Source organism: Rattus norvegicus, chromosome 12 (assembly GCF_021556685.1).
Source record: "Rattus norvegicus strain SHRSP/BbbUtx chromosome 12, alternate assembly SHRSP_T2T, whole genome shotgun sequence".
Taxonomy (NCBI): domain Eukaryota; kingdom Metazoa; phylum Chordata; class Mammalia; order Rodentia; family Muridae; genus Rattus; species Rattus norvegicus.
This window is the reverse complement of record NC_141545.1, coordinates 47900300-47914499: the sequence shown is the minus strand read 5'-3', so window position 1 is coordinate 47914499 and position 14200 is coordinate 47900300. Positions and strand designations below refer to the sequence as shown.

The following is a 14200-nucleotide window of genomic DNA, read 5'->3' as shown; positions in this document are numbered from 1 at the left end:
CAGAAAAGATCTTGAAGACAGATTGTTGTAAAATTATGAAAGTAACAATTTTGATGAGACCAACATCAAATCAGTCTCTCAGACCACCACCACTAATCTTTTCTTTAAATTTTTAGATTACAGGATCCCGCCATGTTGCCCACAGTGGCTGGAATTAGAGCACAAACCACCATGTGTTTAACGTCCAAACCAATTTGTCAGAAAAGGTGTCACCAATGTCTTGACAGTTCCTGGAAAAATAAATAAATCCTTCTTATTAAAGTAGGACTAGTTTTCTACTTCCGAGTGTTTAATTAAAAATACGGCTGCTACATTAAACTTTAGAAAGTATTTTGTCTAAGCAGGCATAACAATATCTAAGCTGCTCAAGAAGATCCAGTGGCGGGGGGGTGGCTGGAGAGATGACTCCGAGGTTAAAATCACTTTTTGTTCTTTCAGAGACTCGGGTTTGGTTCCCAGCTCCCATTCGCTGGCTCACAACCATCTGTAACTCCTGTTGCACAGTGGAACTTTTGGGGTGAGCTTCTGGGACACACACATACGTGCAGGCAAACACTCACACCCATACAAGTAAAATAAATAAACCTAAGAAGAATAAACTGTGGGGAAAATTCACTTGCAGGTATCAAATGAAACAGACTGTAGTAAATCAGTCACTCTCAATTGTGGCACTGGAAAATTCAACAGGGCAGACAGAATATGCTTTGTGGTGGTGCCATCCTCAAAAAACACCAAATAAACAACATTCATTAGTTAGCAATTAGTGACTATGTTTTCAAGTGTACACAAAAAAGTTTTAGAGTCAGGTACACTGCACCCGTAAGGTCCAGCTAGGCGGGGACTGAGGCAGGCGTTAAGCATTTTTAAGTTGTGGTAGAGTACACGTAACATCATTATAATCTATGACCTCGACCACCTTTGCCATGTACAGGTCAGCCGTGTTGGGTAACACCCCCCACACCCCGAGTTTTAAAAGTTTAACACTGGCCTTCACAAGCGACCCTTCACAAGGGTGAAGATCTTAAATGACAGTTTAGGCAGGTTAAGCTATTTCAGTCTTACCCATGGAGTCCATTACAGAATGTCAAAGGTCGCTTATTTACCCCTTTACAGGGAACCTTTTTGTTGCTGTGGAACTTTGAAATCCTCCCCTCACTGAAAGCACCACATGGAAGCCAGGGCTTGTGTAACTGTACACCATGAAATCTGTCACTCATAAACTGATAGGATGCTCTTTTCAAGTTCACTGTTTCTTCAGTCAGTTCCCTCACTGAAGGAATTTCAAATCTCCAGCACAAATCTCTGGGGTAGTACTCCTTTACAGAGTCCTGTAACTCAATCGATTCGGAAAGAAAAAGGACACCCTTTTATTTCCAGATCTCTACTTCAAGGGAAGACTAAACAAGTCAATTCATTAAGGCAGCAGCACTCTGTTGCACTCTGGCTGTCTAGGCCTAGGTTTCACAGACAACTTTTCAGGCCGCGTATCAGAAGCCCATCAACTGGCAGGCCTCGATAGCGGGCTGGCTGAAACACAGGCCACTCACTGGTTTCCTTCTTTCTTCTGATTCAGCTTTTGATAGGCGACTAGACTACTGACACACATCCATCCCGTTGCAGAAATGTTTCTCGATTCACATTCACAAACAGAGGTGGTGAGGTAGACGACGGCTGACTTCGGGCCTGGTTACATCTGTACTATGATGGTCTCGTAACGAGAACGAGGAAAGCGAGTCAAAGTCAAGTGGGCTACGATGCTGAACACAGGGGGTAGAGAAGCCTGGCTGTCTGTAGGATGGACACGACGCTGCTGTCCTTTTTATTGTGAAAAAATCTGCTGCATTAGAACCCTGGTCATTCTATACTCTCTTTCTAGGTACCCTCAGCTACCATTCCAGACTCTTTCTGCTTAAAAGCAACAGCCCAATAAACTTAGGGTTATTTATTAATTGGGGTGTGTCTAGATCCTCTCCCTTTCCCCATGTGGGTTCTGGGGATCCGATTGGGGCAAGAGACCTTACCCATCGAACTATCTTGCCAGGAAACCACCCCTTCCACCAGGGTTGGGGGTGGGGGGTGTTTTTAATAGTGGTTAAAAGTAACTTGGCTCTTAGCTGCTAAGACCCAGGACACAGAAAACTACTACTGAAACACACACAGCTACTGAAGCCCAAACTCATCACATGTTGAGCCCTGCCTTCTCTGCTTTCTGCAATGAAACCACATTCCCTAATCCCCAAGCATTTGAAAGCTATATACAGCGCCTTCCGAGACACTTGTTTCCCACAACTCTCTGCCAGGAAGTTAAGACAAGGGCATCCAGAGGCCTTAATGCCCCGACTGAAAAGCTCCACGCTAACACCCTGATTAGAGATTAACTGTTTCCCCCGAACACCTGAAGCATATTTTAAACGCTTCTCGGCGTTCTCATTTCTGAGTGCGGGTATCGCCCCAGTGCTGTGTAAATTAGTCATACTGTAAGCTCTATTTTAGTCTGTGTACAGTACATATATAGAACGGCCCACAACGGTGCTGGACCCACATCCGAGCTGGGTGGAAAAGTCAGGTGGGTTCCACAAATGCCCTGATGACCGTGGAAACTATCCCTCCCGCCTCCCGTTCCCGATGGTTTTTCCTTCGAGGTAGAACAGGCACGGAAAGGAGGAGGATAAGCAGGCACCCAGCTCCCCACCCATGCCGCCGGAAGGTCCTCACCTCCAGCTTGTCCGTCAGCTCCTTGTGCATCTGCTCGTACTGCCGGCTCATGTCCTGGTTCCTCTCGAGCAGCGCCTTGCCTAGCCGGGCCGCCAACACCAGATCCTTCTCCTTCTGCCTGATCACCGACAGCAGCTCGGGATCCTGGGTAGGCGGCGGCGGCGGTCCGTGCCCCTCAGCCGGAGACCCCGGCTCCGCCTGAGGATGCTCCCCGAGGTCGGACGGCCGCTCCCCGGCCGCCAGCAACGCCAGCTCCTCCTCTAAGGCCAGTTCCAGTTCCCCGGGACCCCCGGGGAAAGAGACAAGGGCGGCGGCGGCGGCGGGACTCCGGACTGCGTCCCCGGCCCCAGCGGGCAGCTCCATGCAGCAGGCGCTGTCCGGCTCGGCGGGTGCTGAAGCTCGGCCGGCCAAGCCCAGGCAGAAGGCGGACATGGCCCGCGCGCGCCGAGCCCGCAGCGGTGCGGCCCGGCCGGCGCGCGCCAGGCTGCAGGGGGGTGGGAGGGGGAGGGGCCCCGCCGCGCCGCCCCGCTCTTCGCCTCGCGCCGCGGCACGCGCCCCCCGGGTCCCCGCGAGCCCTGGGCGCGGCGCGGCGAGGCGCGGCGCGCGCGGGCGGCCCGCCCCTCCCCCGCGCCGGCGGCACGCGCCCCCGCCCCCGGGCTCAGCTGCTGGCGCGCGCCCCCGGGACGCGATCGAGGGGGTGGGCAAGAGCGGCCGAGGAAGGGGAGAGCCGAGGGGGGCGCGGAGCCGGAGGGGAGGCCGCGCTGAGGGTCGCCGCCGCCGCCGCGGCCCGGGTTTCAGCCGCCCTGTTGCTGCCGCCGCTGCTGCTGCCGCCGCCGCCGCCGCCGCCGGCCGGCCGGCGCCTTACGGGGAGGGTTGCGCTCCGCTGTCGCTGCGACGCTCGCTGTTGCTGCTGCTGCTGCTGCTGCCGTCGGCCGCTCCTTGCAGCCGCGCTCCATGTCCCCAGGCTTGGCGGCAGCAGCGGCGGCGGCGGCGGCTGCTGCTGCTGCTGCTGCGGCAGGGGCCGAGGCGGCGGCTCGACATCGTTAGCCGCGCAGCCCCGGAGCCCTCCTTCTAGCCTTCCCGGCTCCGCAGCTCACCGGGCCGAGGCGCCCGCCCCGCGCTTCCGGCCGCGCCCCTCTCCCCGCCCCGGGGCCGGCGCCTGACGCGCGCGGGCACCTGTTCGCCGCGCCCGCGCGGGATTCGCCGGCGCTCGGCTCGCCTCAGCCGCGCCCAGGTGGCGCCGGCCTAACCCCGACGTGGCCTCACGCGTCGTTAAGCGGATGCGCGCGCCGCCCGTGGGGACGCTCCACGCGTCCCGAAAGCCCGGAGACTCTCCCGCGGGGACGGCCCCGTCCCCGGGCCTCGAGCCCCTCCCTCAGCCTCGTTCCCAGCTAGAGGTGTGGCCACGCCCCCTGCGCGCTCACCTCAGGGTGCGGCTCTTCGCAACCGCTCCACCTCCTACCCCCTCGGTTGGCGCTCGGCCACGCCCCCTGCCTAGTTTTCGCCCGGCCGCTGGCCACGCCCCCCGCGCTCGCACCTCTGGGTGTGGCCTCCTCCAGACTCCCACGGTCTCACCTCTCCGGTAGCTCTGCGGGGCGCGCATCCTCTTCCGCGCCTCCGCGGCCCGGCCGGCAGCCTCGCTGGTACCTGGGTGGGTTGGCGCGAGCCCAGCGTGACTAGGTCTGGTCCTGATCTCTCAGGTGGTCTGTGGGCCGAGGGGGCTGCGGACAATTCTGTGAGTCACGGAGCCAGGCGGAGAGCCATTTGCAGTCCGCGATTTTTATCTGGACCCCTGCAAGAGCTAAGCAGTCGGGAGAGGGAGCCCTCGAGAGGAGGAGGCGGAGGAATGACTTGGGGAACCCAGCATCTTAATGCTGATGACTCAGGGATATGAGAGGAAAGGTTTTGTGGAGAAATAACGGGGGAGAAACACCCTACTAGTAGATGGCAGTACGAAATAAAGACATTCTCCGATAATGATTGTCCGAGCTATGTCCAGCTTTCTTTGTTCGTTTTATATGCATTATCTTAATTTCAGGAGGATTTTCTTTAAAGTGTCGTTCTTGCTGTTTTACACGGGAAGAAACTCAGGCCCGAGATTCGGGGCCTGCCGAGCTGACTCAGGGATTCCCTGTAAAATCAGTATTCTTTCTTAACATATAACCCCCATCTGAAGGAAGATAAGCGGTGATTTACAAAGAAGTTGCACTGATTCAGTACACAGGGAATGCTTCTTTGGATGAGGAAAGAAGGATGACGATGAGGCTACAGGGTGACTGCGGGTCTTTTCTTTCTTCAACCGAGGTGGCGATGCTGTGTGCTTCTTATTTAGGTAGCCAGAACTGGTCTTTATTGTTTCCGTTTCCTCTTCACCAACAACCTCTTTTTTTTTCTTTTTTCTTTTTAGTGAGGTCATACTCTTTTTACCCCCGTGAAATGGAAATTTTAAGATACTCAGAAGTTGAAACATTTCTCGTAGGTTTTGTTCTTTAGTAAATCCAGAGCCTAAACCATTACCTGCTATGCCAATCCACTCTCAGACCCAAGGCAAGAAAATCCAGAAGTTCTCCAGCCTCGGGGCTGTCCTTGGGGGAAAGACAGGTGAAGCCTTATCACACCAGATCTTAGAGCTAAAATAAGCACTCAGCCGCAGTATCAGTCGAGCAATGGACACTGTTCCAACACATTTTATTATGCCCTGCCACACACACCCTGATCAAAGTTGGTGGATCCCGGTGGGCTGCAGATGAAGCTCCCTTTTGTCATGTTTGAAGCACGAAAGGACCAATCTCTCCCTAATCTGTATAGAGACGCAAATGGAGACCCACAGGATTTCCGAATTAAAGGGAGTTTAAGCAGTTTGCTTTTCCTGAATGCAGACAGACACCTGGATAATACGGGCTTGCTGGCCTTGAACTCATTGGTCTCTATGTATTAGGCTCCCGTGTTGCCATGGAAACGAACTTTTCAAGGGTTCTCTATTCATGGTGTAGCCCTGCTGGCCTTACTAACTTTGACTGAGGATGAATTTGCACTCAGGATCCTTCTGGAGTGCTAAGATTTAAGTGTGCACCCAGATAGAAGTAATCATTTCTTAGCAAAGTGTGGCATAAATAGTATGTTTCAATGAATGTCCAAAAATATTTATCATGTTAAATACGGAGAACTATTCGGAATGATGCTTCTTAAGTTGGTCTCAGAATCACCGAACACTCTCAAAAAATTATTGAAAGACACTAAAAAACATTGTGTAGCGTGGGTTTAGATGTTGACATTTGCCATATCAGACATTTGAAGATAGACGAAGTTTTTAATATTTCGTTTCTTTAAAGTACTTCTTTTTTAAAAAAAGATTTATTTATTTATTTATTTATTATATATGAGGACACTGTAGCTGTCTTCAGACACACCAGATGAGGGCATCAGATCCCATCACAGATGGTTATGAGCCACCATGTGGTTGCTGGGAATTGAACTCAGGACCTCTGGAAGAGCAGTCAGTGCTCTTAACTACTGAGCCATCTCTCCAGCCCTTTAACATACTTCTAATAAGCATGTTGTAAATGTACTTTATGAATAACCATGATCTGTCTCCAAATTAAAAGAAAAATTAATGATGCCACACACCTTTAGTCCCAGCACTCAGAAGGCAGAGGCAGGCAGATTTCTGAGTTCGAGGCCAACCTGGTCTACACAGTCAGTTCCAGGATAGGCAGGGCTATGCAGAGAAACCATGTCTCAAAAACAAACAAACAAAAAAAAAGTGTCTCTGTGTGGATCTACGTACATGAGTGCAGTTACGGAAGGAAGCCAGAAGAAGGTATGGGAGTCCCTGAGAGCTAAAGTTACAGGCAATCGAAAGCCACCCAAGGTGAGTGCCCAGACCTGAACTCCCGTTGGCTAGAGGAGCTCTTAACCACTGAGCCATCTCTCCAACTGGTAATGTTTTATTTTGATAAAAGCGTATGAATGAAAATATTTTCTCATTAAGGTATATCCTGGGAGAAAAGAGGAGTATTTTAATACCTCCCTCTTTTTGTTTTCTTTGGTAAGGAGCCCATAATTGACAAGTGGTAGTTTTTTAAAGTTAGTTGGGTTGTGGAATCCGAGACATCTCAGGGTATCTACTAATATTGAGATAATCTTTGACCAATGTATGACTAACTCTGTAATCACATGCTCTGGTCATTTCGAAAACGTCTCATTGAGTTATGAAACTTTTCGAATGTTGTCACATGTCATTTAATACAGAATCAAAAGAATAACATTCATTTCTCAAACGGCGGCTACAGAAACTCAGGAGTCAAAGCAGGCAAAGGCAGGAAGGTGGCTGCAATCTAGGGGCCAGCCTGAGCTACATAGTAAATTCGGGGTCACGCTGGGCTGTAGCGTGAGATTCTGTCTCAAAAACTACTATATCAGCACTCATTGTTAAAGTCTTTAAGCTAATAACACCATTAGCTCATTGTTAGCTCACCGAGGTAGTTGCGAATTTTCCAAAAACACTTACGTCTGCCAAAATGAGGAGGTATAAGTCGTCATTGATAATAGACATCGTAGACTGATTCTCTTGAAGGGATTTCTTACCTGATTCTTGGCAAACTCTGAACGCTATAGATTACCGTTCTTTCAGTTCACGTGGAAACGGTGCTCCCTGAAAAACACCCGGCTGGCTTAGCTCAGGACTCAATAAGGATCTATCTGCCCTCAAGACAGCCATCAGAGCCCGGTATATGGCAGAAACACTTTGTTCACAGTCTCATTTCATTACTCAAAATATCAAAAGGAGAGGTACTTCGGGATCTACATTTAATAAAAACGTTGCCTCACCAGAGATATTGTTAAAATTAGGGCTTTTTTCTTTACATGAAAACCTGAAAGGGAAGAATAAATAGAGTGCCCACCACTGTTCCCTGAAACCTGTTATTATTTGGATCTTAAGCCCCCCGCCCCCAAGTCCATATTGCTAAAGACTTGGTCCCCAGCATTCTGCTGTTGGGAGATGGTGGACACTTTAAGAGGTGGAACCTAATGAGAAGGAGTCTTTAGGTATGGCGGTTATACTCAGAGGGGAGCATAGGACCCTAGTCTGTTCCGTTTACCTTCCTAGCCATGTAGTAAGAAGCTTGAGCTCTCAGTCTCTTCTTGCCACAGTATGCTGCCTTGCCCAAAGCAAGCAGCCAAGGACATCATGGATGAACCAAAACCTTTCAAATCGGACAAAGACGAGGCCTTTGTCCTTATAAGTTGGTTCTTTCTGGTGTTTGTTTTGTTTAGTTTTTGTTTTTTAAGTCATAGTGTAGTGGGTTGGCCTAATGCTGCTTGTATTCTAATGCTAATTTGGGCCCCCAAAAATGGTTGCCCCAAAGATGAGAGTCCACATGTAGATGCTAGATAGCTGACCCTGTCCTCAGTTAATTATGATTGGTAAATAAAGATGCCATCAGGGGTTGGGGATTTAGCTCAGTGGTAGAGCGCTTGCTTAGCAAGCGCAAGGCCCTGGGTTCGGTCCCCAGCTCCGGAAAAAAAGAAAAAGAAATGCCACCAGCCAATAGCTGGGCGGAAGAGAGAGGCAGGGGTTTAGATTTCCAAGGGCTTGGGGAAGGAGGAGGGAGAGGGGGAGGGGAAGAGAAGAAGGAGAAGGAGAAGAAGACAAGGACACAGGAAGAACAAGAACCCCCCATGGCTTAGCTGAGGCATAAAACGTGGCCCTGTGGGCTAGCCAGTTGAAGTTAAGAGCAGTCTAGACGAAACGTAGTAAGTAATAATTTGGGGTTATCGAAGGAAAGTAGATTCTAACAGCATGGAGGGGAGGCAGCTGCCCAGCTCTTGTGCTGCTTAAGGCTTATTGTAAATATGAAGGCTATGAGTGGGTCTTTTATCTGGGAACTCGATATCCAAGGCGGGCTAGAAACCCCAGGCAGAGATCCTTCAGAATTATTACTACAGAATAGCAACAAACAGTTACTATTTTGTAACAGTAACAAATCTGGCGGCTCCACCATCTTAACATCCATGCCTAAGGCTCGAGTGGCGCTACCTAAAACTACTGTCTCTTTGCGCCCTCAGTCCAAACAACACCACGGTTAAAAACACAACCCAGGGTTAGACAGTTAACATTATAAAGTTAGCCTGGAAATTATAAATAAGATTGACTATCGCTACGATGAAGAAGTACTTTCAGAAAGGCCCTTCAAAATCTTGTGCGGTTGGTTGTACCGCCTTTTGAAACTGATTTGGGACCGTTCGGAAGCCTTTTTAGGTCAGTAGCAGCTGCCTGCTTTACAGACCGATTAGTGCTATGATTTAAGACTCGGCAAAGCAAAGACGTGTCAGCTCTCAGGCCTGCAGAAAGCTTATTACTTAGTTCATTCTGCTCTGTGCTGGAAGCAGGCAGCATCTATGTTCCGAGAACTTTCTATATCGTGACCTCCCTTGAGCCTCAGAGTAACCTGGAAAGGCCAGTGCGTAACACCAATATCCCAGTACATGGTCCTATGTTGCATCTCACACATCACTCTAAGATTCATGTTTTCAGTTCCTGGGTCTCGTTCCATGTCTGTGAAAAGATTTGTTAGCTGTTTTCATTGAAGTGTTATGTCTTTGTATGTGCCTGCGTGAGTTCGTGTGAACCACATGCATGCAGGTACCCATGGAGGCCAGAAGAGGGCACCAGAGTTCCTGAAATTACAGGTACCTGAGCTGATTAACGCGGTGCTAGCAACTGAACCAGAATCTTCTTGCAAGATCAATACAGGCTCTTAACCACTGAGCCATCTCTCCAGCCTCTCTGCAGTCTGGGATCTTTTACCCTTTAATCCGTTCAAGTACACTTGTATTGTGATCTGGTTCTGCTAGTGAACTTGCATTAGACGCTCCTAGCACACCAAACACCATTGTACCACAGAGGGAAAGACACGAAATCTTCCTTTTTAGAAATCCTCATATTTCTAAGTATGACAGCACGCATTTGGTCTTCCCAGGTTGTTTATTTCTATTAACATCTTGATCTGTAAAATTCCAGAAAGTGTAAAAAAAAAATTCTTTCTGAAAAGCCAAGTGTTGGAGAGATATGGAGAGCTGGGGGAATGTGTGATAAAGCAGAGTTCTACACTTGGCATTTCCATGCAGAACGGTGTGTGTGTGTGTGTGTGTGTGTGCGCGCGCGCGCGCGTGCACACGCGCCTGTGTGTGCATGCGTGTGTACATGTATGTGTACATGTGTGTGCATGTGTGTGCATGTGTCTGTGCTTGTTTCCAGTTGTGTATCATCTTTGACAACTAGTTATGGAAGCATCACAGTCTCCATAGAATCCTAAAATGCCATCCAGAGCTCCTTAAATGCCTTTGGAATTGAGTTGATTCAACATTTTGCAACATGTAGTGCACACACCGGGGCTGCTTCCCCGGTCCTCTTAGGATTCTAGAGAGAAGCATTTACCTTGGGTGACCGGTGCCTGCTAGCATCATCCTTTATCAGATACCTTTCCTTGCCTGGAAGAGAAAAGGAATTCTCGGCTACCCAACAGCTCCCTCTTCTCTGCTGACTCTGACAAAGCTAGTGTCAAGTTGAGAGAAGACCCTTGTGTTCTGCTCTTCAGTTCTTCGTCCACTACAAGCCTCTGTCATGATATACCAATTGCCAAAATAAAGTGTTCATTAGTTTCCATCACCGGAAGGCAGGAGCAGACAGAGCTAGGAGCTTGGGGCTAGTCCATGTCACATACATACACACACATACATATACACATACACATGCATATATATACAAATACATACATAAATGCACACATACATACATACATATATACACATACATAGATACACACATACATGTACACACATGTGCATACATATACATACATACATACATACATACATACATACATACATACATACATAAATCTATCTTTAAAAAAGTAAGTAGGGTTTAGTAAAGGACCTTCAGTTGATTGAATGTGTGTCCTTGAGGAGGATTGTGGGACTCCGGCCCTCTCTTTGGCTTTTCTTCCAGACCATGAATGAACAGGTTGCTGCAACCACACTCTTACCATGATGGCCATGTCACTAGCCAAAGGCCAGGACTTTAAGATGAGCCAACATAACCCCTTTTCTCTTTATTTCAGTATTTTGTTGTAGTGTAGAAAGCTGACTACTACAGGACTCTATTCACAGAGGCTACAGTGTGAGCCAAGGAGTGTTTTCACCTATTCTAGTGATTTCTCTGTGTTCGAACAGGCCCTTAATTAAGCCGTGCTCCTTAGGCAAACAACCAACCTTTCTGCTTGAGGGGAATGGCGCTTACCCATAGTCACACCTTTTCCGGATACTCCTCCAAGTGCTTGGGTTGCGACTGGGCAACACAATAGCCAGAAAGATCCCAAATGATTGTTTTGGATTGAGTAACCCTGCACTGTTGAGTAAGACGCTCCCTCCCTCCCTCTCGCCCTCCCTGTTGCAGTGATTTGGCTGTCTCCATTGCCCCAGTTCATCGGGAAACATCTGCTTTATACCCGCACTGGCTGTTTTTATTCCTTGCGATGCCCACATGTAGAAAGATTTGTGGTTTAGTTTTCTGCCTGTTCGAGCTCCCTTCAACAGTCTTGGCCCTAAGCTCATTGTTGATGTGTTTCCGATGCATACATCATTCATCAGAGCCTTCCTGGTTTCCCTTCACTTTAAAGATTTGCCAAACATTGGCTGTGCGCGTCTCTCTGCTTTCTGCATTACGTTCTGGCTTAAGCTTTTGGCAGGGAAGTTATTTACGTCTATTGATACCGCTTATGCTAACACTGCGTTTTTGAGTGAAATTCCTCCCGTTTTTTTCCCCCCTCTTTATTTTTCTTTGTCAATTTCAGAGTAAACTCAGACTTCGCAGAAGCAGAAGCGGTCTACTATCTTGGGTACCAGAATAACTAAAAACATCCTTCGTTATTTTTTAAGAATTACAATTCTTTATTCTGTGGGCACATTTGAGCCATGGTTTGTGGTGTGTGTGTGTGTGTGTGTGTGTGTGTGTGTGTGTGTGTGTAGATCAGACAAAAACTTTTGGGAGGAAGTATTCTCCTTCCCTCATGTCTTTATTTTGGCTTTTTTTTTTCAGAGCTGAGGACTGAACCCAGGGCCTTGTGCTTGCTAGGCAAGTGCTCTACCACTGAGCTAAATCCCCAATCACACCCCCCCCATGTCTTTAATTTGTTCTTTAAATTTTCTGTCATTGCTATTGTTATGGTTCCCATTCTTAGCCTCTAGAAGTGTGTGTGCCTATATGTGCATGTGTGTGTGTTTATGCATGTGTATTCATGTTTGTGCATGTATGTGTTCATATGTGTGTGCATGAGTGCGTGCCATGCATTCGTGCATGTGTACATGTATGTGTGCATGTGTGTGTGTATGCACGCACACACTTGGGGGGTGTACATGCATGTGTGTGTATGTGTGTACTTGTGTACATGTGAGTTAATGTGTATGTGCATGAGTGTGCATGCATGGGTGTGTGTGCATGCATGTGTGTGCATGGGTGTGTGTGCATGCATGTGTGTGCATGGGTGAGTGCTGGGATGCTGCAATGTGTGCACTATGTGAGTCTGGATTGAGCACAGGACAGAGACATACAGACACATGGACAAAGCTGGGGTCACAGCTTTGCTCCACTGAGGCCACACTTAACTGCCATGAAACCTCAGTGTGTTTTTTATGTACAGTGCAGGAGCAGGGATTGGCTGGCCTTGCTGGGAGGTCTCTGGAGGTGAGCAGCCTCAGGCTGGAAACATGCTGGATGACAAAGTATCAGTGGCTAACTTCGGTACACACTTGTCACCTGCTATCACAGGGACCCCTGAGAAGAACTCTGCCATCCCTCTGAGCCTGGCTCATAGGGGAAATAGCTTTGCCGATTTCCCATGAGTCCCAGGTTTGGAGTCGTTGGCCTGGTCATACCCATGTGAACAGCACAGGTTCACTCAGGGGTACACTCATGTGGGGCTTCCTCTACTCTCTACTCTGGGACAACAATAGAACATGTCAGCACATAAAGATACCTACGTTTATATTTGACAATGACCGGAATGAACACATTTTATTAGCAATAAAATGTTTCCTGAGCAAATTATTATTATTATTATTATTATTTTTTGTTCTTTCGAGACAGGGTTCCTCTGTGTAGCCCTGGCTCTCCTGGAACTCACTCTGTAGACCAGGCTGGCCTTGAACTCATAGAGATCCTCTTGCCTCTGCCTCCGGAGAGCTGGGACTAGAGGTGTGTACCATCACTCCTGGCCATAAATTAATTTTTTAAAGATTTATTTATTTATTTATTTATTTATTTATTTATTTATTTATTATGAGTATAGTGTAGTTGTCTTCAGACACACTAGAAGAGGACATTGGATCCCATCACAGATGGTTGTGAGCCACCATGTGGTTGCTGGGAATTGAACTCAGGACCTCTGAAAGAGCAGTCAGTGCTCTTAACCGCTGAACCAACTCTCCAGCCCCACAAATTATTTTTTTAAAAGCTCCTGTGTTATCAAGGGACTCCAGGGGGTTGGGGATTTAGCTCAGTGGTAGAGCGCTTGCCTAGGAAGCACAAGGCCCTGGGATCCTTCCCCAGCTCCGGAAAAAAAAAAAAAAAAAAAAAAGAAGAAAAAGAAAAAAAAAAGGGACTCCAGTAGAGTATGCAAATGTCAGGGCATCTGGGCAGGAAGCATTTGTTGAGGAATCCTGAAAGATTGGTATGGGTTAGCATGTCCTGGGAACATTAGGGATCAGCAAACTTTCTCAAGCAGGGCCCTTTATCTTGGGGGAGGTCTCTGCCAGTGTTTTTGAAAGAAAATATTGTATTGCTATCTCTTTATTTTATTTATTTATTTTTTTTGGTTCTTTTTTTTGGAGCTGGGGATCGAACCCAGGGCCTTGTGCTTCCTAGGCAAGCGCTCTACCACTGAGCTAAATCCCCAACCCCTATCTCTTTATTTTTAAGATTTATTTTTATTTTCACTCAGAGCGTGTGTGTGTGTGTGTGTGTGTGTGTGTGTGTGTGTGTGTGTGTGGGCCTTCGTGTGTTTATTTACAGCATGTGTATGCAGGGCCCCACAGGAGCCAGAAGAGGGCATCAAGATTCCCTGGAGCGGGAATTACAAGTGCCTGTGAGCCACCAAAGATGGTGGGGGGGCAAGCCCAGGTCCTCTGGAAAAACGACCACGTGCTCTTAGCCGCCTTGTCCTCTAGTCTCCTCTTGTCCACAGCTCTCACCATAAGGAACATAAATTGTTTAGGAATATGGACTCTACCGTAAGCACTGGTTTCAGGTTGAGGCTGTCCCAGTTACAAGCTAAAAGAATCGTGGGCCTGTTTGCTAATCTCTCTGATAATGGGCACGTGTAAGTAAATATTTTTACTCACTAATGGATTCTTGTGACCTTACACGGCGGTGCCTGTCACACCAGTAGGAACTTGGTATATTTTAATAACAGATGCATAATTA

General features: G+C 48.2%; 1 protein-coding gene across 7 annotated transcripts in view; it reads right to left on the bottom strand.

Moving 5' to 3' along the window:
* The window catches only part of Bicdl1 (BICD family like cargo adaptor 1), an 88305-nt gene extending 84469 nt beyond the window's left edge, over positions 1-3836 (bottom strand). For 6 of the 7 annotated variants that reach the window (XR_015634000.1, XR_015633998.1, XR_015633999.1 and 3 more), the window contains exon 1: positions 2716-3810. Coding sequence is in view for 4 of the 7 variants with exons in the window: in XM_087578503.1 (XP_087434629.1) it covers positions 2716-3147 (432 nt within the window). In the remaining 3 variants the exon portion in view is untranslated. 7 annotated transcript variants of the gene reach the window in all.
* Positions 3837-14200: the final 10364 nt, after the last annotated feature.